The sequence below is a fragment of the Euprymna scolopes genome, chromosome 36 (genome assembly GCF_053919585.1).
Source record: "Euprymna scolopes isolate OS-2025 chromosome 36, ASM5391958v1, whole genome shotgun sequence".
NCBI classification, from domain to species: domain Eukaryota; kingdom Metazoa; phylum Mollusca; class Cephalopoda; order Sepiida; family Sepiolidae; genus Euprymna; species Euprymna scolopes.
In genome coordinates, this window is record NC_136517.1 from 53667562 (window position 1) to 53693531 (window position 25970).

At 33.1% G+C, this 25970-nt stretch overlaps 1 protein-coding gene across 1 annotated transcript in view; it reads left to right on the forward strand.

Annotated features, from left to right (window-relative positions):
- The window catches only part of LOC145260485 (5'-3' exonuclease PLD3-like), a 75208-nt gene that overhangs the window by 39185 nt on the left and 10053 nt on the right, over positions 1-25970 (forward strand). Inside the window, exons 3-7 of the mRNA XM_080118594.1 lie at positions 6115-6295; positions 11729-11852; positions 13905-14038; positions 18811-19008; positions 23777-23916. Of these exons, the coding sequence (XP_079974720.1) occupies positions 6115-6295; positions 11729-11852; positions 13905-14038; positions 18811-19008; positions 23777-23916 (777 nt within the window). The remainder of the gene's footprint in view (positions 1-6114; positions 6296-11728; positions 11853-13904; positions 14039-18810; positions 19009-23776; positions 23917-25970) is intronic.

Consider the following 25970-nt stretch of genomic DNA (forward strand, 5'->3'; position numbering starts at 1 on the left):
TTAAGCATAATTTTCATAATGTTTCGGTCGATGCAACCTTTGACCTTCTTCAAGTGTACCTTGTCAAACTCGGTAATGTTTTCTGTCAAACTCGAGAATTTGGACAGAATTTTGAACAGAGGATAGCATGCTTCCGTTCCATCAGCCATGACTGGATAGAGATACTAAGTAATTTGCAATTGTATTTTTTGGTCGCCCACACTGAGAATTGAACCTTCAACCTTCTGGTACTGACGTAACTCAATGTTGCTTAACTTCAGTGATCTAATGAGAACCGGTGTATATTTGTTTTTGTATAAAGGCAAATATCTTCATAATTACAAACAGCTGAACTTCTGAAAGTCAGTGTGGCAATGTACCTAAAATTTAAGTTGGAAATACCACAAAATGTTGGAGCTTTTTTTAAAAAAAAATACAAAGGAACAATTTTCATTGCTTCTAATTAGATAGTCATTAAACCTAATTTCTAAAAAAAAAATGAGTGCAAGTTAGAAATCTAATTTTTGATGGGTGAGTACTCAACATTGACTAATGTCCAATTTTCTCCACTTGGACAAATTTGATATCAAAAGAAAGAAGCTTTTTTTTTTGTTTTGTTTTTTTTAACTATAAAGTTGCTGCTTATCAAGGTCCGGAGGGCACTCAAGGATAAGGATTAATAATTATCAGGTAAAACTACGCTGTGATGACCGCTGATAGTGTGCTGTATTTCTGCTGTGTTTGAAAGAATGATGATGCTGATATATGAAAGGAAGAAATTTAAGTTTACAGAATGCAGAACAATGCAAAGGTGTCATGGAGAGACTCAAATTGATGTAACTTAAGATATAAATGGTGGAACCAGCTATGCAGTTTCATTTTTATTGATCCAATTCATGTGTGTATACAAAACGATACACATATATATGTCATCCACATACAGTACTGTTTCGTTGTATCACAACTCATTAGTGTGGTTAGACTAGCACCTTTCACTAGTCGAGGATTCAACCTACAACCATCGTGTTGATAGTTGGCAGTTCTTTCCACCAGCCCATGGGATTAGTGCTCGCAAATGACCTCAACAGAATGTTCATTTAAATAAACATTTACCCACTGCTTTTACAGTACTGAAGCTGATTGTTTATTTACAAACAAACAGCGAGCCTTGCTTCATAATAAGATAAGTAGCGGATGAGATACATTTATGACAGTGCTCTACCCAAAGAGGAGGGCTTAAAATATATATAATACTGATCCAATTCATGTGCATGTATAACTAATATATATATATATATATATACTAGCAGGGAGATTCAACATTGCCCGGGATTGAATTATGATCAATGAATATTTCACACTCCTATATTTTTATTGTCATCGAAATGATGTACATATATCTAAGACAATGGCAGAATTGTTAGAAAATGACCTCCAAGCAATGACAGGCTGTAATTTGATGGTAACATTTAATGCTCTGCTCTCCTTTAACAATTACAAGACGCCTCTCCAACCTCTTATATCCATGACAAATAGCATCCTACCTGAGAATTCTACCTTCAAACTCCTCAGCCTAACATTTGCGGGCAATATGAACTGGAACAAATACATAGAGAACATTGCAAAGGCTGCTGCAAAGAAGGTTAGTTCCCTCTACCGAGCTAGAAGACTACTCACGCCTGTGAGTATTCTTTACTGTTACAAAGCCACAATTCACCCATGCATGGAATATTGTTGCCACATCTAGGCTGGTGCATCTATCACTAGTCTCTCCTTCTTAGATAAAGTTCAAAAAAGAGTTGTCAATCTAATCGGTCCCACTTTATCAACTAAGCTCCAGCCTCTGTCTCATCATCACAATATTTTAATGGAATGTGTTCTGATGAACTTGTTTCACTTGTACCCCCTCAACGTACATATCCCTGACAAACCCGCTTAGCAATAAGATCTCACCCTTTCATTGTTGTTCTCCCTAAATGCCAGAAAGCTTTCTATTGTAATAGTTTCTTCCCTCGAACAGCTAGAATTTGGAATTCCCTTCCTGCTGCCTGCTTCCCTGGCTGTACTGATATGCAGAAGTTTAAATGTAACATAAACAAATATCTTGTTAATCTTTCCTAGACATGGCCCTAAATAGTAGCCCCGTACGTCCAAGTGGTGATATGCTTTGTAAGAGGTGAACACGAGTAAAAAGAAAAAAGAAATAAAAAAGAAATCTGTGAAAGCTTCACATACCTCCATGCAGTAACTTAGCCAAAATATATGTTATTCTATATTGCACTCTAGTGAACCTACTGTTTTTTTTATAAAATTATTTTATATAAACTTCTTTCTAGTTAAAGAAAAAAACATTAAGAAATTTACGTGTGGGGCTTCAATCTACAGACCATGGCATGCAAAAAAAAAAAACATGTAAATTATCAAGTCTTATAAAATTCTTGTCAATCAATGAAAAAAACATTAAGAAATTTACGTGTGGGGCTTCAATCTACAGACCATGGCACGCAAAAAAAAAACATGTAAATTATCAAGTCTTATAAAATTCTTGTCAATCAATGAAAAAAACATTAAGAAATTTATATGCAGAGTTTGAACCTACAGACCACGTTATGCAAAAAAAAAAACACACTATCAACTTACCCACAGTAGAATTTCACGGCTCGTTGTTCTATCATTGTTGCTAAGCGACGACATGGGAAAAAAAATGGCTTTACTGATGATAGATAAATTAAAATAACAGTTTCGATTATCGGGGGTATTCTGAGATAAAACTTAACTAAGATCACTCCCAGACTTATACACTAAAGTTCTGTAAATTTTAAAGAAAATCTGTTCAGCCGTTTCATAGTCTATAAGGAACAAACTCACACACACACACACACACAGACTAGGGTGCATTTATATAATTGTAGATATATATATATATATATATATATGATGAGAATAATGGAAATAGTATTCCGACGAAATAGAGAAATAAAAAAGAACAAACCGAGTTAGGTGTTCATCAACATTTCGGCTTTATTTTGAGATTTCCTCTCGATTAATGAAAAGAGGAAGTCTCGAAATAAAGATAAAACGTTGATAAACACATAACTTGGTTTGTTCCTTTTTATTTCTCTCTCTCTCTCTCTCTCTCTCTATCTATCTATCTATCTATCTATCTATCTATATATATATATATATATATACACATGAATACATACATGTTTTTTTTTAACCTTTCATATACATTTAAAAATCACACACATGCCTGATGAAATGAAGTAATCCCGAAACATAGCATTACAGACACACTTACCGTCTGACACAAGTAAGAACATCCTACATGTAAAATATTGTATTAAAAAAAAACATGTTCATATGGTTGTACATATACACATGAATTGGATCAATAAAAGTGAAACTGCATAACTGGTTCCACCATTAAATCTTAAGTTGCATCAGTTTGAGTCTATCTGTCACACCTTCACGTTGTTCTGCCTTCTATAAACTTAAATTTTTTCCTATATACACGTTGAGCAGTACTTCAAGCAAACTACTTCAATCTATTATAACAATATATCTTTATTGTTGGTGACAGCGCTGGGTCATTGGTTGTTAGGAGGGAGATATACAAACAGGAATTCAATTAGTTGATTCTCAGTCCCAAATCGTCAGAAAAAAAATATTGTAAAATCAACAAAAAATATAAATATTGAAAGAAAATTAGTACTCAATGAATCTGGTGATGGTGAGAGTAGATAAATAGTAGTGAGTAAAAATAGATGCTAAATTCTCTTTAAAAGTTGGCATCTATTGGAAAAGTCCGGAGAAAATATAAATATTGAAAGAAAAACTGAATGAATAATTTCTGGAAACACGCCTGAAGGTTTGGATTAATTGGATTGCAAAACAGATTAGCATATGAAGGTTTTAGTTATTATCCTATTATATCTGAAGGTGGGAGAAGATAATCAATTTATTTAATTTACTTTATTATAGAGATGAATAATAAGTAAATGTATACATTGTATCTAGTAGGTAGAGTATGTGAAATATGTGTGTGGTTGGGGTCATTTCAATTAGTCCCCAATAATTTTACTCGTCACTGAGTTTTAGAAACAAAGACCTTGTTCAACTATGGTTTCTATTTTGTGTCTCATATGTGAAATTGATAGAAATTGACAGCACCTCTTTTCAATGACACCATAATCTGCACCGCCTCTTAACTTCATTGTGTTCTCTCAGCTTCCAATAATATATCAACATAGCATTTGCGCATAGCTCACTATCTTCAAAAATTGAACTCCCCTGTTCTTCAGACGGCTTGCTCATATACAGCACAATATCATCTAATCTGCATACAATCGGTGAGAATTCGGCGTCAGTTCAGGGGGCCATTGAAGATAAAATCAATTGGGCATCGCCATTTTGTTTTTATTTTTGCTATGATTCAACAAGTGAACTCTACAAAACAGGCAGATTTGTGAGCGTTATTGAGGTAATTTTTGCCCTCGGTACAATTTTCTCTACAACATGATTGGCTGGGCTGTTTAGATTGTAATAGCATAAAAAAAACAAATTATATGGATGTGATTTTTACAGATTCAAAAAACGTGCATGGGCCATCATATTCATTGTCTTTTTTTTTTTTTTATGTAATCAATCTGAGGTGGTTGAGGTAGTAACGGAAATTTTATCGTTACGTTCAACAAATTTTATCCCGTTGCACAAGACTAAGAGTTCTAAAAGAAATTTAATAAAAAATAAAGAGACCAAGGTAAACTGGTATAAAATTTTATCAAAAATAAAAATAGAAAAGGAAAGAATGATAGAAAAGGAAAAGCATAATTGTTAAACGAGTTATTTTAAGAACCGCCAGAGGGACTGATTTGGCAGCCCAGTCGAACTATACATTTCCTTTTCTATCATTCTTTCCTTTTCTATTTTTCTTTTTGATAAAATTTTATACCAGTTTACCTTGGTCTCTTTATTTTATATTAAATTTCTTTTAGAAATCTTAGTCTCGTGCAACAGGATAAAATTCGTTGAACATAACAATAAAATTTCCGTTAGTAGCTACTTACCTGCGGCTAATGCTCCTCACATCCGTCCAGCCTCAAATTGGAAGATGAGAAGGAGAGAGGAAGTGTTTGTGTCTGCAACATGATTCCAGTTATGCAAAATTTCTTCTCTCATGCCCTCAACCACTGTTCATTATTGACGGCAACCTTCTGTCTAGTAAAACAATGGCATTCTGCATGTAGTCTGGTGCACTGTAGCATCTGCTGTGGCTTTACAGTTCGAAACTGGAATTGGTTCTCCAGATGCAGGCCCGGGCAGGTGATAAGAAGACCTGGTTTTCCCAGTTAACAGGGTCCCCCTCTTGGCATTGCAGACAAAAGCTAATGAAAAGGCAAGGCAATACGGTCAGAGCCAGCGCAGTTGCAGAAGTTGTCAGTTGCAGTGCTTCATCATCCACCTATTGGGACTCCAAACCGGATTTTTTGTCAGGGTTTACTCTCTTAGGCTTTGCCTTTCCCGAGGCATTCACAAGGCAGTGAAGCTATTTGCCAATAGCTGGTGAAAATTTAAAATATTTCCAATTTTGTCGAAAATAATGGAGATCCTCATTGCAATTATGGTTTTCTGAAAATGAAAGCAAGATCCTTAAATGATTCTTTTTAAAAAAAAGTCTGAAAAAAATGCGAATTCTGTAACAGAGAAAATTTTGTTAAATATTTCCGATTTTGACAAAAATAACAGAGATCCTCATTGTAGTTATGAAAATGAAAGTGAAATATAGAATAATAGTAAATCAAAAAGGGAAAAAATATTATTCTTATTTAAGCTGTTAATGGCGTTTTATACAAAACTTGTAAGGGGATGAAAAGAAATAAGACAACAAGGAGGTAGAGTTAACAAGAGTATGTATTTTTTTAAAAAGTATAAAACTAATGTGCTTCCAGAGACTGCTTCTAAATTGGTCATTGCTATTTTGTCTATTCATAGTGTCTGGAATAGTCCATTTAATGAAGCAGTAGGGTAGATAACAATAATAGTAATCATTTTTGTTGTTGCCTTTTTTTTTTTTTTTTTTTTTTTTTATTTTTTTATTACTATATAACATTTTATTGTCTGTATTGATTTCAGTGCCTCCTTAGTAGAAAGTATTCCTGAAAATCTGACCTACCCAGCTGGTTCCATTTCTCATCCATCAACTTATAAAGCCTTAAGCAAACTTATCGACAAGGCTACTCATACCATTGAAATTGCTTCGTTTTACTGGACCCTACGGAGAGCTGACATTTACAATGATTCATCAGCATGGCAGGTAACATATTCATATATTTTTTCACAACCATACGTTTAATAAGCTTGGAATATCCCTATATTAATATGCATATCTACATCATCTATATATTAACAATTATTATATTTTGTCTTTGTACATCAATAAAAAATTGTCATGCCAGGCCATTCAGAAGTAGTCAATAGTGATGGCACGATTCCAATATTTTTCCCGATTCTGATACAATTACAGATTCCGATTCTTTATAAATCTCTAAATATTTTACAATAAATTACTTTCAAAACACATCTTAAATGTATTCTCTCAAACATAAAAACACATTTGTGAGGGGGTGATCTAGAGATTTTAGTTTTATTGAAAGTTTAAATCTATAAATATTTATTATTTCATTATTACTATAAGCAGTGGAAGATGTTTCAAATAAAAAAGATAATTAATGGAATCGATTTTGGCATTGCAAAATAGGCTGAAAATTTTCTGATTCCGATACCAATTTCGATACCCCCCAAAAGCTCCAATTTTTCCAATTCTGATTCTGATTAATCGCCCCAACACTAGTAGACAACATAAGAAAGGGTTAAAAAGAGTTATATCACTATCTGCCATCAATCTGCAAGCTTTTGGATTTGGTCAAAGTTCCATTCAGCCGGCTTTGAATTAAAGAATTCTTGATACACTTCCTCGACTTCATCAAATGAGTCGAATCAGTAATGAACTCATCGCTTGTCTCAATTGTGCTGAACCAGAAAGACCCATTTTTCATCCGATGTCAAAATGTGCTTCCAAAAACGTTTGTCATATTAATTGCTGAGCAATAGACGGCAAATTTTAATTTGTCTGCTGGTTTGTGCTTCGGTGAGTTTGTGCGGATCTTGGCGTGGCTTTTTATCATGTCGCCAGAATCTAAACACTTGAGGTCGCCACATATGCAATTGTTCCTTCACTTTCGGCAGCACAAATCTCTTTTGCGGCTTTCCTGGTTGAAAGACCTCACTACAAACTTTAGAGACAATTTAATAATTAATCTACAATTACTACAAAAGGAAATTACATTTGGAATGACTTTCCACTTGTTCAAATCCTGCATTTTTAATTATATGCTATGAAATTTGGCTTCTGGACCAATAACACACAAGACAGCAAATTTTCTCATTTCCAACAAACTTTGAACATTCATACTTCAGTGGTTGACTGTATTATTGAAATAAAAGTGCAACTACATTATAATAGCGAAATTTGAAATTTTTAATATTGAATTTCAGGGCAAGGCAATGATCTCTACTACATTTTCATGTTACATTAATGAATATATCCAAAAATTACGAAAAAAGATCAGGTAGATAAAATATTAAAGAAAACATTTTTTTGGATGAAAATTAGTAAAAATAAAATGTTTGACTAAAAAAACACTGGAAAGTTCCAAGGGAAGGTAAATAGCATGTAACTATTGTCAATTTTTTAATAAATTGTGCGTTAACAATAAATGAGTTACTTCCCTTTGTTTTTAGCATAATTGAGTTACTTCCCTTATGTCATGTGTTCTCAAAACAATACACCAAGAGTTTTTACAATAAAGATTATAAACTCGTGTTCTTTTTTAAGTAATGCAGTAATATTTAAGTACTTTTGACATGAAAATTAAGTAGATATCATTGCTTTTAGTTGAAATTGGCATAAAAATCAGTAGATACCATTGTTTTTTTGTTTGCTTTTTGTTTGTTTGTTTTTTGGGGGTCTTTTTAATCGATTTCTTTTTGTTTTCCGAATTTTGCTATTATAGTGTAGTTGCACTGAAATAAGTTTGGGATTATTGTTTATGTTTTACAAAGATCTGTGTACCCACATTTATTTTTTTTTTTTTTTTTTTTTTTTTCTTTCATATTAAAGGATATAATAGAAATAAAATCTTCATTTAAAAACAGATAGCAATAATGTATGTGAGAAATAAAAATACCAGGATCACCAGAACCATTTACAGGAGGTTACAAGAGAATATTGCCAGCATGTTAATATGGCGTTTTCATTGACAAAATGTTTGTTATACGAGCTTTTTGCAATCTTCTTTTACATGGCTTTCACGTTTAATTCAATCAATCTTTTTCAAGCTTAAATCTTTATTATATTTTTTCTTTTCCTCTTCATTACTGCCTGATTTTGTTGTTTCTCATCACTGCCATTTTTTTTTTTTTTGCTTCTTTTCATGCAGAAATATGACACAAAGAAGACGTTTACTGAGTTTATTCATAGTTTTATCTAGAGATAATTTACTAGGGAAAGAAAGACTAATGTTCTCTTAAATAGCTCTTTACTTCTTAAAATTAACTTTCTAATGAGTGAAACAGATATACAGACAAAGACTTTGATAACATTCACTAAGATTATCAGTTTTCTACATCATTGGCATGTCTCGACCGCATGGCTTCCACCAAGAGATTGTTATGAAAACCTTAGTTTTCTCTCATTCGAAAATGTGATGTCATCGTTCAATTTCGTTTTGTCTACCATTTGATCTTGTCACACATCTTTCATTTAATTCTGGAAACGTTTCTGTTTTACCAATCTGGGTTATTATGTACTCAATGTGACCCTTGTCAAAATTCACATTAGCTAACTTAATCACTAATGATGTAAAGTTTTGTAACATGTAACTAACTTACAAAAACAAAACAAAAATGAGCCTGTTTTATTTGCTTATATATATATATGCTTAACGTTAATAGTCAGCCAACATAGTTTCTAACTTCTGATGTGTCTGCTAACGGAAGCGATGACAAGGCAAATAAGTTCCTTCACTATTTTCTCTCACGCCTATATACCCCCCCCCCATGCATGAACTCTGTTATTCTGATCATTCTTTTTTTTATTTAATAATCATTGAAAAGTTTTTTTGGTCTTATTTTGATTAAGAATTATTGAAATTAGTTTTTTTTTTTTTTTTAAGAATTATGGAAAATACTTTCTGCTCATTTTTTAAATTTTTTTTTAAGAATTATTGAAAACACATTTACAAATCTTTTTAATACTGAACTATTTAGTTTATGAAGCAATACCAATTTCTATATGATTTCTGAATTAATTCATTGATAAATATATATATATATATATATATATATATATATATATATATATATATATATATATGATTTCTGAATTAATTATTCATTACTGTTCTCAATCTAGTCATTCATTTTTTTTTTTTTTTTTTTTTTGCAAGCTTTTGACAGCATGTACAAAATTCAAATCTGCACGATTTTCTTATTCCAGTTCAAACTAGGCCAAAAAGTGGCCAAAACAGCTCATGATATCAATGATGCACTTGGCACAGGAACCACTAACAAACATGTGGCACAATAGTGGTTCAAGAAATTTTGCGAACATGTGTCAAGAGTCTCAAAGATGAAAGCAGTTGATAACAAACATTTAATATTTTAAAATAAAACCTTAAATGAAGCCGATCCGCACAAAACCACAGGAGAAGTTGCTGTTGAACTCGAGGTCAACCACTCAACAGTTGTTCACCATTTAAAGTAAATAAGGAAGTCAAAAAAGTTGGATAAATGGGTGCCGCATGAATTGAACGATTATCAAAAAATCGTTGTTTTGAGGTATCTTCTATGTTCCTTCTACGCAACAAAAAGGACCCATTTCTCGAGCGGATTGTGACATGTAATGAGAAGTGGATCCTCTATGACAATTGGCGATGCTTGACACAGTGGGTGGATGCCGGAGAAGCTCCACAACACTTCCTGAAGCCGAAATTGAACCAAAAAAAGGTTATGGTGACTGTTTGGTGGTCTGCAGTCGGTCTCATCCACCATAGCTTCTTGAATCCAGGCGAAACGATTATGGCAAAAAAGTACTGCCAACAAATTTACGAAATGCACCAGAAGCTCCAGCATATACGCTCGAGATTGGTCAATATGAAGGGACCAATTCTCCTCTATGACAACGCTTGCTTGCATATTGCTTGACTGACCCTGAAGAAGCTGAATGAATTGGACTATGAGACTCTGCCTTATCCGCCATATTCACCAGACCTCTCACCCACTGATTATCACTTTTTCAAGCATCTCGACAACTTCATGCACGAAAAATGCTTCAAAAGCTGAGATGATGCCAAATCAGCCTTCAATGACTTCATCACTTCCAGAACTTTGGATTTCTATGCTAATGGGATTGTTTCTCGCTGGCAAAAATGTGTTAATTCTAATGGTTCTTATTTCAAATAATAAAGTTTATTATGAAAAGAGTTATGATCTTTTGAAGTTGAATGTCAAAAACGACTTTATTTTTTTGCACCAACCTAATATATTTTTCAATAATGTCCATTTCTTCTATTTTATTTCAATAAATCATTTCACAATAGACATACTAAAGAACAATAAAAGTGAAGGAAATGATTTGCCTTGTTACCACTTCCGGTAGCAGACACACTGGAAGTTAGAAAGTATGTTAGCTGACTATAACCTGCTTAACTACCAGAATGCCATTAGTGATTGGCTGACAACACAACTCATTTGCATAATCAGCAACATGGCTCATCTGTATGACTGGTGACATCACTATTTTGGCTATTTGTTTGTAACCAAGTGTTTCCAGATTAGTTCTAAATTTGCTTTTCTGGTCCTACCAGAGCAGACTGTCCAAAGATACTGGTTTTCTGGCTTAAAATGCATTAAACATTAATGTAATTTTTTTTTCTTTTTCCTTTGCAAAACTCAATCATGTTTTGCGAAATCAAAAACAAAACCAATTTTCCTATACAAAAAAGTGCAAACCAAACAACATGAATAAATATTTAATGATATAAAGAACTGAATTCAGTATTAAATAATTCAAAAAAGATTTATATAATGTGAAATAAAACAACTAAACCAAACTCCAGAAATAAATATTTGAAAATAGAAAGAACTTGAAGCATAAGACCTTTTTCCCAAATTACTGGATTTGGAATTAAATTACCTAAAAAGAGTTGATAAAATAAAATTACTAAAATAAAAACAACCAAACCGAACAGCATGAATAAATATTTGAAGCATGAAAAGCTTTTCCAAAATTGCTGGATTTGACCTTAAACAACCCAAAAAAGATTAGTATGTCGTAAAATAAAAAAATAAAAGTAATAATAAAAAAAACAACCAACCAAATTTGCTGATTTTGGAAAAGCTATCATCTATCTTCCAATAAAGAAAAAAACACATGAACTTTCTCTTACATACATATAGCTGGATATAGAATGTAATCAATGAAATAGATTGGAATTATTTTTTTATTATTACAGCTATGTTCATTTTACATATCAGCCCGACTACAAATGATAATTTCTTTAAAAGCTATCAAAAACTGAAACTCTAAACTGTCTCTCTAAAACCGCCCCTCCTCTAACACATAACCCCTTTCTGCCAAGCAAAATGTAATGAAAGAGTACTAAATTGATATATTTTATCTTTTCAGGGGGAAGACATCTTTAACAAACTGATTATTGCTGGAAGAAATCGAAGCATCAATCTTCGAATAGTGCAAAATATAGAGAATAAACGATTACCAAACAAAGACACAAGGATTTTGGCTAAAGAAGGTAAGATATTTATTCAGATTAGAAAAACAGTGAACAAAATTTAATCTTGTCTCTCTTGAACAATAATAGCCTAGTCTAATGATTTGTTATATAAAGGACAGTTCTTTGTGTTTGAATGTTCAGCTAAAAGTCAAAAACTAAAAAACAAACAGCCACAAAGTTGGTATCAGCGTTGCCTTGGGTGAATAATATCTAATATTTAAAAAAAATTATCCATCGTTTAGAAGTCAACTGGACTAGGTTTTGGGGTTGGGGTCTAATCATTTACATGTACTAATTAGAAAAGAAAACGCTGACTCGTTCTTTGAGGAATCTATTACATAAGTAGGAGTTATCTGTGTGTATATGTGTATTTATGTCCAGAAGGGAATGTGTTATGCAGAAGAGAAAGAAAGAAGGTTAGACAAAGCTCGAGAGATATAAGTTTTAATAAAAATGTGTTACACTTTTGTCCTGGATAACGCCAGGTAGCCCTGCTAATCATCATGTAATGGAGACCCCTTGTAAGGATGTAAAAAAAAAAAAAAAAAAAAAAAAAAAAAAGAGAGAGAGCGAAGATAATGTGTGTTTTGTAGTAGAGTACAAAGACGAGGTGGTGTTAACCTTGCCAACATCAGCGCAAGAATGAAATATACAACCGTCTCTGAACTAGACTGAGGCTAACTTACCCGTGGCATAGTAAATAAAGTATTTCGTAAAATTCACTTGTGAAATTACACTCTGGAAGTTGATGGTTCAACCCTCAGTGTGGATAACATGCTAAATATAATTGCAAATTACTTCTACCCAGTCATGGCTGACAGGACGAAAATATGTTACCTCCATGGATTAAGTAAAGGTTTCTGTTCAAAATTCCATGCAGATTCTCCAGTTCAATAAGATGCACCTGAAAAAGGTCAGAGGTTGCATCAATCGAAAGATTGTGAATGTTAAGTTTTGAGACATTGTGTTGAACAAAGATGTCGGCGTAGTTCAGATCAGTAACCAAGATGGCGGCCAAGAATCAAATGCGGTCCGTGGCGTAGTTAACGGCGAACTGATTGAATCCAAAATTCGACAATTTTTATAATAATTTTCAAGCGTTTTCATTGGTTGTTTAGCACAGCCGGTGGTTATAAAAATGATAGGCGGATCCATTCGTCTCATACCCCCATTAGGAGTCAAAAACATTTTACAGTGAAAATGAAACTCAAGATGAGAACAATAGTCCAAAGAATCCAAATAATACGAATAATCAATCCTCATCTCAAAAATTCAGAAGCATACTGTCAGGATTGTTTCTTTATTATATTTATCATGTTTATTAAATATTATGCAGCAAAGTTTTTAAAGGAAGTGCATGTTATTATCTTTAGGTACTCTAACTTGTGTAGGAAACTTCCTTACTTGTTTAAAAGTGTTGAGGGGAGTGACAACATTTTAAAGGTGTTTATCACCTCACATTTAAAGGTGTTTATCACTCACATTTAAAGGTGTTTATCACTCACATTTAAAGGTGTTTATCACCTCACATTAAGCTTGATTCTGTGTCACATTCTTCCTTCATGTGAAGGTTGAAAAAAACTATCTAATACTTGTATTTGAATGATTCTTGTATATTATACATAATTTTGTTTTCTTTTTACTAGCTGTACCTATGTGGCGCTGACTGGGATGCAGTGAAATCATTTTATTTTATAATCTTTATTTAAACTTGTATAGAAAAAGAAATAAAATTCAGTTGTAAAGGGCACTTTCTTTATTATTCTTCAATAATATTACCTTTGATGATTTGTGTCATTATTAAAAAATGTTTCTATATTATCAGTTATCCAGGTAGGACTATATAATTTTAAAAATAAAGCAAAGTAGGTTATAATGATAATAACATGGTACCATGTTATTAACACTATGATAACAAATGAAAATTTGCTAGTCAGAATCCAAGTTTTATATGTCAGCTTAAATGCTATGTAGGTTCAACTTTGAAAACCTCACAAGATAACTTTATACTGTAAAAAGCAAGTGCCGCTGCTTCTTTTTCAAAAATTTACAACACTTTATCTTTTTCAGCTTTTGCAAAAGTCCGTTCACTGAATGTGGCCAAATTCCTGGGCTCTGGAATCTTGCATACCAAAATGTGGTTGATTGACCGAACTCACTTCTATGTTGGAAGCGCCAACCTTGACTGGAGATCTCTGACTCAGGTAATAGAAAGGAAAAAGAAATGAACTGTTGGGCATTTATGGTTGAAATTTGGTGAACAAGTCAGCTAGAGACTGAAATTTATTTGTACTAAATATGGCTGGATTGCAGACAGGATTGCAGATTTTAACAACTTCATGGGTCTTAGCTTCTGTTTTTTTTTTTTGTTTTGTTTTGTTTTGTTTTTTGTTTTTTTTATTATTCTATCTGTATCCAAATGGGTGGTGTTTTTGCAGTCTTGCTTTGTGGGACGAATTAGTTTAACCTGGCCATCTCCAGTCCCTAAATGTAAGGGCTAACCCTAAGTCCCCATGGCTACACTCTTATCTTTGTCTAGTGATGAACCCTTCAAAATGTAACCAAACATTTACTTGTCACTAGAAATAACCGCTCTGATGCTCAGAGCACACAACATGCACAACTCCAAGTCTGGGTGGCAACACTTTTCATTTCAGCCGGCTGTGCGTTGTTTTGATGTCATGTTGAGTTCTTTTCCTGCAACAGGTTTGATCTGTGTCTTCATTACCATCTGGACATCGGGTACATCTGAAATCAACTATGTTTCAATTCGACAGGCAATCAATAATTAGGGATATCTCAGAGACCTTTTTTTTTTTTAACAAGATTACTTACTGTGTAAAACAATTCCAAATACAACAAGGAAAGTTAAACTATTTGGGTTTTTAATGTTTTCAAAATGCAGGATTTTTTCGACTTGGATTCCTTCAGATGGTTTCTCAGTCAGACGAGGAAGAGCTTTTCCACTTAGCTCTTTTAAGGAATTTCCAGCCCCTGGTGGAGCCTAAAGCTGAAGTGCACTCTCCAATGGCCAACAAGGAAGTTCCTCTTTCATCTGCCAAACACAACATGGAAGCTTAATTCCGACCACTTATCCCTTTGGGATTAGCATTTCCTCCTCTGTCAGTTGAAGATTATTTCTTCCCTTCTCTTTTCTTTCTCCTGAATATCTTTTCTTTCTTTCTCTCTTTTAATCCATATCTCTTTTTGATTCTCTTTTCCTCTTGTTCTCTCTCCCTTATTCAAAGCTCTTCTGTCTTTCTTTTTCTTTCTTTTTCTTAACAGGGAAACGTTGGTTATTGGTTAAAGCAATTTGACTATATACATCCCTGGGTGGTCCTTCACTTGATTTCCAAATTTCAAGTTAGACTATTTGTTACCAAAAATGTTTATTTTACTTTGTTGAGAAATTAATTTTTACCAACAAAAACATGTCCTATCCTCCCTTTAGGCATATGGGATATCTTTGGCAAAGTGTCAACACCCTCTATTACACCTAACCCTCATAATTACCAGCAAGACACTCTGGTGTTGTTCGGGTGCATAAAAATCGTGTTACATATCAATAAATATTTCCCAAATTTCAGTTTCTTTTCAATATTTTAAAGAGATTACGGGGACATAACATGAGCCCAAGCTTTCGTTTGAAAATCTATATATTTTAGATTTGCATTGAATTTGATCCATAGTCATGGTTGACATCAATTAAGCAAGATTTCCTTGATTTCAATTTCTTAAAACCTTAAGCTTAAGCCCTAAGATTAAAACCTTAACCCATAAATTTTAGATTTTCTAGAATCAAAATCGCCTAATAGATTTTAATCAAAATTGGAATATGAATTCTAGACATAAGGTTTAGTATCATTATATTTTAATTTTCATAAAAGGACATAAAAGTGGTGCAAAACTGTTCTGTTTGGAGAATTAATTTTACCCTGTCCTGGTCTATTATATAAAAATCAGTTGCTAAAAGTTAAAAAAATAAAAGTCAACGGCCGGGGAGGGGAGTCAGTTTTCTAGAAAGTTTGTGTACTAAAGGGAACTGATAGAAACAGAAAGTTGCTCACTGCCTCTGGTTATAATAGCTGCCCAGGCCAGTCGAAATGTTGAGAATTTGTGTGTTGTGTCTGCAATTTAAAGAGAACAATAGCTAACCCAAACAAATAGTTGTTAACAGACAACAAAGTGAGCCGCTTCTGGTTATACAAATGGTTTGGTCTTGCTGACTAGTTAATGATATAAGGTGTAGTTCTCCTATTCAATCGGGTCACCAAAAGTAATTGTGAGTTAACACTAATCTCAAATATTGCAAAGCTTACATCTCTTTACTAAACAGGTAATTAATCATGGCTTTACCAGCTCAACTAATTTTGGAACTGTTTCCACTCCAGTTTCTGACACACAGTTCCTGTCTGTCCTCTATGCTCTTTTTAAAAAAGGGAGAACATTAGATCCCATTCCTTAAAAGAAAAGCCAGCTGCTTTAGGGCTAGGACAACAACATATCCTTTTCATTGTTTTGACTCTCTCGTGTGTATCTATTGATATCTTATATGCTTTTATATAGAGTGATGTGGTTCTCGGTTGATTAACTGTGTCGGATATATACTCAAGAGTCAAAACAATGAAAAGAATATTCTGCTGTCATCACCCTAATAATAACCTGTTTAAAAACTAAACACATTTTGAACAGTAGTTTAAGTTAAATGTTAAGTAGGTGGGAGTTACTATATGGTTCTCGTTGAACCAGGTTCTGTGATCTGGTTCTAGTTGTTGTCAAAATATCTGTTGTGAACTTACATCAAAAGTGAAGTTCACCAGTGTATTGCCTGTTTAACTGTGCCTATCTATTTACATAATTGAGCGAACTTGTGGAGTTCATATAAAACATTAATTACTCCCTATCCTTAGTGATAACAGTCGACTACACTAGTCAAAATTCCACCGAATTGTGTATTCTGTGTTTGATATGAAAAACTGATGACTTTCTGAAAATAGACATCCGGAACTGCAAAGTGTCTTGCACCAGGTTATGCAAATGATTCGTTGTGCTGACCAATCAATGACGTTTAGGACTCGATATAATGTTATATCATGCAATGGTCTGTTCTTTAATTATACGTTTGTGTATTTATGTATTTACTTCTTTTATTTAACTGTTTGTGTAACTCTTTCTTATTTAACTCTTTTTTAATCAGGCTGTGATCGTCTAGTCTCTAAATCAGTCTTAAGAGTGTGCTCATCTAATGGTCGTGAACGTCTAGTCTTTTTAGTGTAGGTGTGTCAGAACATATAGCAACATATACATGGTGACATACCTGTCTTTTGCTGGGCTTCTGAGAAATTCGTCAATGTCTTGGTGGAGCTGGTTCTGTTACAACAAAAACATATGCAAGACAGGAACCCAAGACGAATGGTTATTTTTATATATTTTTTTTTATTCACTCCTCAAGCATTTTGTCACAGCAAATTAAAGTTGAATGATGATCTTTGTGGTTTCTCTGCATCCATTTCGAAACCATCGCCCCCTTATGGAGAGCCTGTTTAACCCTATCTTGTCTCTTCGGCGTCTAAGAATGAACTCAACTAAAATAAACTCTGCTTCTTCAAACTGGAACCCTTAACACGTTAGATCCGGTCCCTGTTTGCATAGCTTCCGGTGCAACTTGATCAATCACAGAGTTTGATTCATGCCATAGCATAACCCTTTGACTCTTTCTGCACCTGCAATGGTCGCTCAGCTATTGTTTCCTACGATTCAATCTATTGTTTACTTTGCTAGATAGATAGACAATTAGATAAATAGATAGATAGATAAACCAATAACTGAATAAATGTTTTCTACTTGGTGTTGCCCAGCGATTAAAAATAAGTGTATGTGTATTTCACCTATTCAATCAGTAAGTTCAGCAGTCCACTGTTCAGTTCTAGTCGGTTTCCATTGTAAGCTTGATAACTGGTGCTTGTTAAAAGGTCTGCTCATTAAAGGCAGTGTTCATTGTAAACTTGTAGACCTTGATCCATTTAAGCTTAGGCTGATCGACTTTTGACTTTCTGTAGGCCCTGTTCATTCTCTAATGGGAGATAGGGTACAAAGGCTATCCTGATTCAATTTTATTTGCAAATAAATAATTAAGAAGAAAGAGAGAGAAAGGTGTGAGAAAGAAAGGCTCTATTGTGACATCACTTTTAATTTTTAATTGAATGATGTCAATAATTTTTTTTTAAAAGTGCTAAGGGGAGAGGTCTATTATGACATCACTATGTATTCTGATTTTATGATACCCTTTGAGTTTGTAATCATTCTAAAATATATGATTATCAACCAATGTCAAATTTAACAAATGATATATTTAATAATATAATAAATACTGACTCAATGGGTTACAAATGATCTAGTTATCTTATAAAAATTTATTAAAATTTTTATTTTTTAATAATGAGTGTGTAAGAAATTGTTTAGAAGTCAAATTTTAGCTGGGATTATGCAACCCTTGCTTCATCATAAACACCTAACTCAGACAAAACAGCAATAATAGTCCTGCTAGTCTATTATATATGAGGCAGTTGTCTGTATGTTTGTATGTCCAGAAACTCCAAAACTACTAACCAAAGACCCACAAAGTTTATATTTTCTGGATTGGCTTTGCCCCGGATGTATATTCTCTAAAATTTATTTAAAAAATTATATTTAAAAGGGCTGGCTATGGTAAATTAATTTCTTTTTCAACACATTAAAATAAGAGAGGAATAAGTTGAGCAGAGTTGTAAGAGAAGATTGGAGAGTAAGATAGTATAATGGATAATAAGGGAAAAGAGGCTGATAAAGAGATAACTAGGAATTGAGGGAGTGGTAAAAGTTTTAATCTACTCAACAGGTATTCCTGCTAGTAATAAATAAAATCTTGTTTGTTTGCTTTTTTTTTTGTATTTTGAATACTGTTATTTCTTTTTTCTATCTTTTTAAATTTCCAAAGGTGAAAGAAATGGGTGCTGTTATTTACAACTGCCCTGCCTTAGCAAATGATATGGGTAAATTATTTGATATCTACTGGTACATGGCAGCCGCAGATAGCATCCCCAAACCTTGGCCGAAACAATATGATACACAGATCAACAGTAAGACTCCGATGGAACTCAGCTTAAATGACAATAAATATGATGTTTATATATCGGTAAGTTGCAATAAAAAAAAAAACAAATTAAACTTCATCCTTCAAATTTATTATACTTTTATGCTTTTAATGCAATAAATCATTACAGTTTTTAATTTTTATATTTAAACTTAAGCTAGACAACTCCTATTATATTTGTCAATTTCAAATGAATTATCTCCCTTGCTGAGTTTTTTTTTTTTTTTAAGTCATTGTTTAATGATGTTTCATGTTAGCAGTTGTCTTAGCTGAACTAAGAAAGTGGCTGATTAGAAAATTCTAGAGAAAACTTTCACTCCTCAACATCTTACTGATTCTACTCCTTCACTGCAAATGAACAATACTTTATCATTTAGGAACATGTCTTATATGCCAACAAATAAAATTTTAAAATAAGTGAAATACAAAAATAGAGTAATAACTGAACTGGTGAACACGTGAATGTTATTAATATATATGTACAGGGTAAACTCCTAAACTAATCTACTAATCTTTATGAATTATTAGCGAGTGAGTGCCCGGCATTGCCCTGCGCTAGAATCTCTTTCCGCTCCCCCCTCTTCCACCAAAAAAAGAAAAATTAACACAACTTTTCTTTCAATCAAAATAGCAGGGAATGCCCATGCGATTGAGGAAGAAAAAAAAAAAAATGAGCCGCAATGTCCGGGCTCAAACATGAAATGTGGAAGAGAGGAAGCATGCAAAAACGTACGGGCAAACGCTTTTGTTCACACAGTTATGATTGCCTATGACGTCATAACATTGCAAAGTAAGCATTTTAAACAGTTTTAGTCTAATACAGGTGCCTGACTTGCAGAAAAAGAGATGTGAAAAACGGATCCTCCCTCCTTCCATATAGTGGTTCAGTTGAACCCTACAGAACAAATCTTTTCTTCTAATTTTCATGTATTATGCAGCCGGGGCATTGCCCTTTAAGATGGTACCAGTTTTGTGCCTGTTGGATGCAGACATACAAACACGCACACAAACACATACATTTGCCCTTTATATAATAGACTAGTGGGGGACACCCGGTGTTGCCCGGGTGTGTGTGTAGGGGGGGGATGTTAAGTAATAACACTGTTAAAAAAATCGGAAAAACCAAAACAAAAAAAAATCAAAAAAAAACATGCAATCTTAAGATAACAACGTTGTGTGTGTAGGGGTGGGAGTAAGAAAAAGCCCCGGTGTTTAGAGGTGTAAAAGAAAAAAAAAAGTTTTGGTCGGAAGGTGGGCTTGAACCCGAAGTCTCGAGGGTAAGGCGGAAAAAAAAAGCTTGATGTGTTACCGTACGCCAAAGAGACAAACAACTAAGTAGTGACAAAATGAAATGTTTAAAAAACCAGCACGTTAAACTAATATGAACGTTTTCTAGGTCAAACATGACGTCATCGTCGCAGTAGTCATGGAAAAGGCAAAATGAAGGAACGCTTTTTTGCTACAACCCTCCCTGTACAAAACTGATGATTTTAGGGTGAAGGAATTAATGTTTTTGGCCAATTTTTCGATATTTGTCGGGCGAAGGCTGGAGCTTTTAAATGATACTTATGTAGCGAAAATCCGTGGCCCATGTCGAAAGTTTTTGCAAGACATACAAACGCACACACACACACAAACATTTTCGCTTTTATATATATAGACTAGCCTGGGTGCCCAGCGTTGCCCAGGTGTTTGGAGGTATAAAAAAAAGTGGTAGTAGGCAGGCTTGAACCTGTTAAACGAAGGCAGAAAAGAAAGTAAAAAAAAAATCTGACATCTTACCGCTACTTCATGACGCGACCGGAAGTCTAAAGTGTTCAAATTTAACGTAGTCAATGAAAAACAAAAGATGACTTGCAGAAATGGCATGAAAGCAAATTAGTTTAATGTGGGGAGGGCAGCTCCCCCATAAAGGGAGCACTCTGGCAGTATCCAAATAAATAGTAATTGTTTCAGTATGAAGGGTTTTCCCTACATTGAATCAAAACATCGAAAAAAAACACAATAAAAACTAACGTAAGGCAAACGAATGATGTTAAATGTAAAAATCGAAAAACAAAAACAGAAAAACGAACGTTAAAACTGCTTTAAAAAATCTGAAAAATAACCCCCCCCCCCCCCCACCAAAAAAAAAAACGTGAAAAATGGCTTAAATACGCCTGTTTCAATATTAAAATTTAAAAAATCGGGTACCCGAGTGTTTTTGGGTGTGTGTGGTCGGGGGTGGGGTGTGTTAATGAAAACCTAAGAATAAGCGAAGTAAAAAAAAAACAGAAAAACGAACGTTACATGAAAAATGGGTTAAATAACCCTATTATTAAAATTTAAAAAATAAAAAAGACATCTCACACCACAATTCGAACCCAAAACGTTTAGATAATGAGCCAACACTCTAACCAACTGAGCTAAAACGACACACATGAAATTGTTCTTCAAATATTTAAACTAGAACTGATCTCGTCATGACAGGACGGTTTTTTCTGACCCTCCCCCTGTAGAAAAGTGTTAATTTCAGGGTGAAAAAGTTAACGTTTTTGGCCAATTTTGCTGTCTGTCGAAAGTTTTTAGCAGACACACAAACATACTTACATACATACATACATTTTCGCTTTTATATTTATAGACTAGCAGGGGTACCTGGCATTGCCCGGGTGTTTGTAGGTGTGTGCATGTAAAATATAAAAAAATTATGTTAAAAAAAATCGGAAAAAACCAAACCAAAACCAAAAAAAAAAAACAGCGAAAAGCAGAAAAAAAAAGCATAAATAACCCTGTCGGATTAAACCTGCAATCTTTAGATAACAATGCTGTGTGTGTAGGGGGGGGGGGGTAAACTAAAGAATAAGCGAAGTAATAACCCTGTTTAAATTAAAAGAAAAAAATGTTGCCTGGTGTGTTTAGAGGTGTAAAAGAAAAAAAAAGGTTTTGGTCGGGAGGTAGGCTTGAACCCGAAGCCTCGAGGCTAAGGCAGAAAAAAAAATCCAATACATTACACCTACGCCAAGCAAACAAACAACTGTGATCTGATAAAATGAAACGTTTAAAAATACCATCAAGTTAAACTAACATCAACGCTTTCTAGGTCAAACATGACGTCATCGTCGCAGTAGTCGTAGAAAAGAGGAAAATGAAGGAAGGATTTTTTGCTACCCCCTCCCTGTACAAAACTGGTCATTTTAGGGTAAAGAAATTAATGTTTTTGGCCAATTTTTCGATATTTGTTGTCCAAGATATCGGGCTTCAAAATGATACCAATCTCGTGAAAATCCGTCGCCTCTGTCGAAAGTTTTTGTGAAACATACATACATACATACATACACAGATTTTCGCTTTTATATATATATAGAAGATCATATATATATATATATATATATATATATATATATATAAAGACTAGCAGGGATACCCGGCGTTGCCCAGGTTCACATGAAGTTCGATATGGACACACCTGCTATAGTAAGAATAGCAGTTTTTCATTATGTGTCAACTCGATCGTGGGCAAACAATTTCAAAAATAAAGATACTTCAAAATGGATAAAAATACGAAAATGTAATCGCCTAAAAGAAGAATGTGATAACCTTTCCACCAGATATTTCGGCAGAAGGGATGCGAAGAGAAGAAGCTATTCTATGGATATTGAGCACTTTTCGTTGCCTATGCACTGGAACCTCCCCCCCCCCCCTAAAAAAAAATTACTCAAAAAATAAATAAATCAAAACAACTTTTCTTTCAAACTAAATAGCAAGTTGTGCCCATGCGACTGGAAAAAAAATAATGAGGTGTGGTGGCCGGGCTCAAACATGAATTGCGAAAGAGGGAAGAAAGCAAAAACTTACGGACAAACATTTTTTCTCACACATCCACAAGTGCTTATGATGTCATGGCATTGCAAAATAAATGTTTTAAACATAGTTTTAGCTTTATATGCATGCGTGACTTGCAAAAAAGCAACGCATAAAAGGGCCTGCTTTCAAAAAGTGGTCCAGTTAACCTCCACAGAATAAATCTTTTTTTTCTAATTTTCACATATTATGCATCCGGAGTATTGCCCTTTCAGATGGTATCAGTTTTGACTTTGTCAGATGTGAATGGCAAAAGTTTTTAGCACACACACACACACACACACACAAAACTCTCCTTTATATAATAGACTAGTCTGTGTAGTCAGGCAGGCTCGAACATACCGCGAAGGAGGAAAAGAATGTGAAAAAAAAAGTAACATCTTTGCTGTTGCGCCCATTATCAAACCAAAAGTGACAAATGTTTAAATTAAGGCTAGACAATCGAAAAGAGGGGATCACTTTCGAAAATATTGGTGAAAAAAGCGACCCCCTCCTTGTAGAAAAGTGCCTAGTTGAGGATGAAGGAATCAATGTTTTTAGCCAATTTTTTTATATTTGTCTGAATGGACGAGCTTCAAAATGATACTGATTTCGTGAAAATCCATCACCTCTGTCAAAAGTTTTAGGCATACATACATACATACATACATACATACATACATACCTTTAAACAGACAGGTGAGGTTTATATTATAGAAGAAGAAGATGGGATGCATATTTAAGCAACATGGATAAATTATTATTTATTTATTAACTTTATAAATTTTATTATTCAAGGGGGAGGAGGCACCTCACTCTATTCCCTCCACACACACAAAAGAAAAGATTTAAATCTAATGTTATACATATTAATTATACTCGTCCTGGGTCAGGTATTCTGCTAGTTACAGTATATAAAATACATAAAATTCATTTTTCTCTTTTTTTTTAATTTATTTTTTTATTTATTTGTTTGTTTGTTTTTAAGAGCTCTCCTCCACCATTTTGCACAGCTAGTCGCACTATAGACATTGATGCAATTGTTAAGATCATCAACTCTGCAAAAAAATTTGTCTACATTGCTGTCATGGATTATAGCACTGCCGTTGAATTCAGCTATCCACATATGTGAGTATCCAAAGATATTCGTACACTATAAGTGTTTTTACTTTTTTTTTTTTTTGCTTCATTTTTTTTTTCTTACTTTATTTATTTTTTTTTTACTTTCTTTTCCGTTTGTTTGTTTTTTTTCTATTTTCTTACTTGTGTTTTCAAGATATTATATTTTAGTTTCTAAATATGATTTTAAAAGTTAAATTTAATTAATGTGGTAATGTTTGATTATTAGGTTATTAATTGAATCAAGTTATTATAAAACTATAATCATTTATTTGTACAGTAATTTTTTTAAATCTTTATAAACTGATTTAATGTAAAAAAACCTCCAAAACTTTCAATTATGGGGATTTGCTAGGAATTTTAATGTTACTTAAAATTACTTTTTATTCAACAGTTAAAACGTTTTCAAATTGCTGTAAATTTTACAAGGATTACAAACAAATTCAGTTTATTTCATTTTTTTTTTTTTTTTTTTTTTCATCTAATACGGTGGTGTTTGAATATATGGTTAAGGGTTAGTTTTACTCATTTAGAACTGCTTTCAGGCTTCACCGCTCACTCATTTTGCAACCAAATTTCAAACAATTTTTACAGTTCATAGGTCACCTTCTCAGCTTTATTTTGAAATAAAAAATTTCAATTTTCGTTCATTAAAATATAAATTATAATAAAAGTACTGGTGTTCAAAAGTCTTCACAATAAGTAAGGAACATGAGACTGTTTCTTCTGATTGGCTGTTGGTTACCATAGCAACTTTTTCAACATTGACATTTTAAAGACAACATTCTTTTGATTTGCTGTTGATTACCGTATCAACTTTTTCCTTGTCAACACCTTCATAAATCATAGTGGGAATGTTGCTCGCATGCCATCTTATTTGGGAGAGTTAATATAAAGAGAGTTAACAAAAATGATGCTCTTTGCCTTGCTTTGGCTGATAATCTTTTGCTTATGATGTCGCCTGTTAATTCTGTTTCTCTTTTTTTTGTCCCTTTTTTTCTGTTTATTTACTTATTTGATTTTTTTTTATCTAGTCGATTTAAGAAGTTGGCAATAATATTTTTATGGCTTGTTGGCAATGCATATGATATTGAACACAAAAAAGAAAATATCATTTCAAAGCAAGGCCTGGAAAAATGGATTACATTAAAAAAAAATGCGAGCATGAAAAGTAATATGGTTAAGAATAAACTTAGAAAAGTAAAAACAAAAATTAGTTGTTAAAACTGGAAAAGAAAAAGACAAGATATTCTAGTAAAAAATATGAATTTATAACTTAAAATATTGCAGCATTAAGAATTTATACATAATGTTAAATTGAATTTTAAAAAGTTCTTAATGCTGCAATATTTTAAGTTATAAATTTATTATATTTTTTGCTAGAATATCTTGTCTTTTTCCCCCTAGTTTTAACAACTAGTTTTTTTTTACTTTCCTAAGTTTAATCTTAACCATATTACTTTTCATGCTCGCATTTTTCTATGTAATATTAAAATGGCTGACTTATTTTGTAAGAAACAGAAATGCACTGAATTTAGTGCTTTATGCTATTGCATTTGTTGTATAAATAATGTATTAATACTAAATAATAGAAAAAATCAGGTAGATATCACATTTGGTAAAAATTTGATAGTCTAATTTCTCAATGTGAAGGAATCGGATTTATCAGTTTTTACATTCAAACACTTCATATTGTTTGTATTTATAATTATATTTTGTTTTTGTTTTTTTTACATTAAAAGTTGAAATGGGATGATTGACTTAAATAAAATATATTACATTTGATAAATGTTTAATTTTTGTGTATGGCCAAGTGATTAGATGTCAAAGCTTTGGTAGTGCTAATTCAACTATTTTGAAAATGTCTTTTTCTGGATTGTTGAACAATTCTACTGCTATCGGTTCTGGGTATGATCTTAAAAGACTCCAGTGGTGCAGTTCAATTTGTAGGAAATGTGTAGTTCCCCCTAGTTACTATTACTTCCAGGTTCACTTTGGACTGGAGTGGTAATACCTGTTAGGGCATCTGATGCTAATTGCAAATCAGCCTGTCTGAAGATACC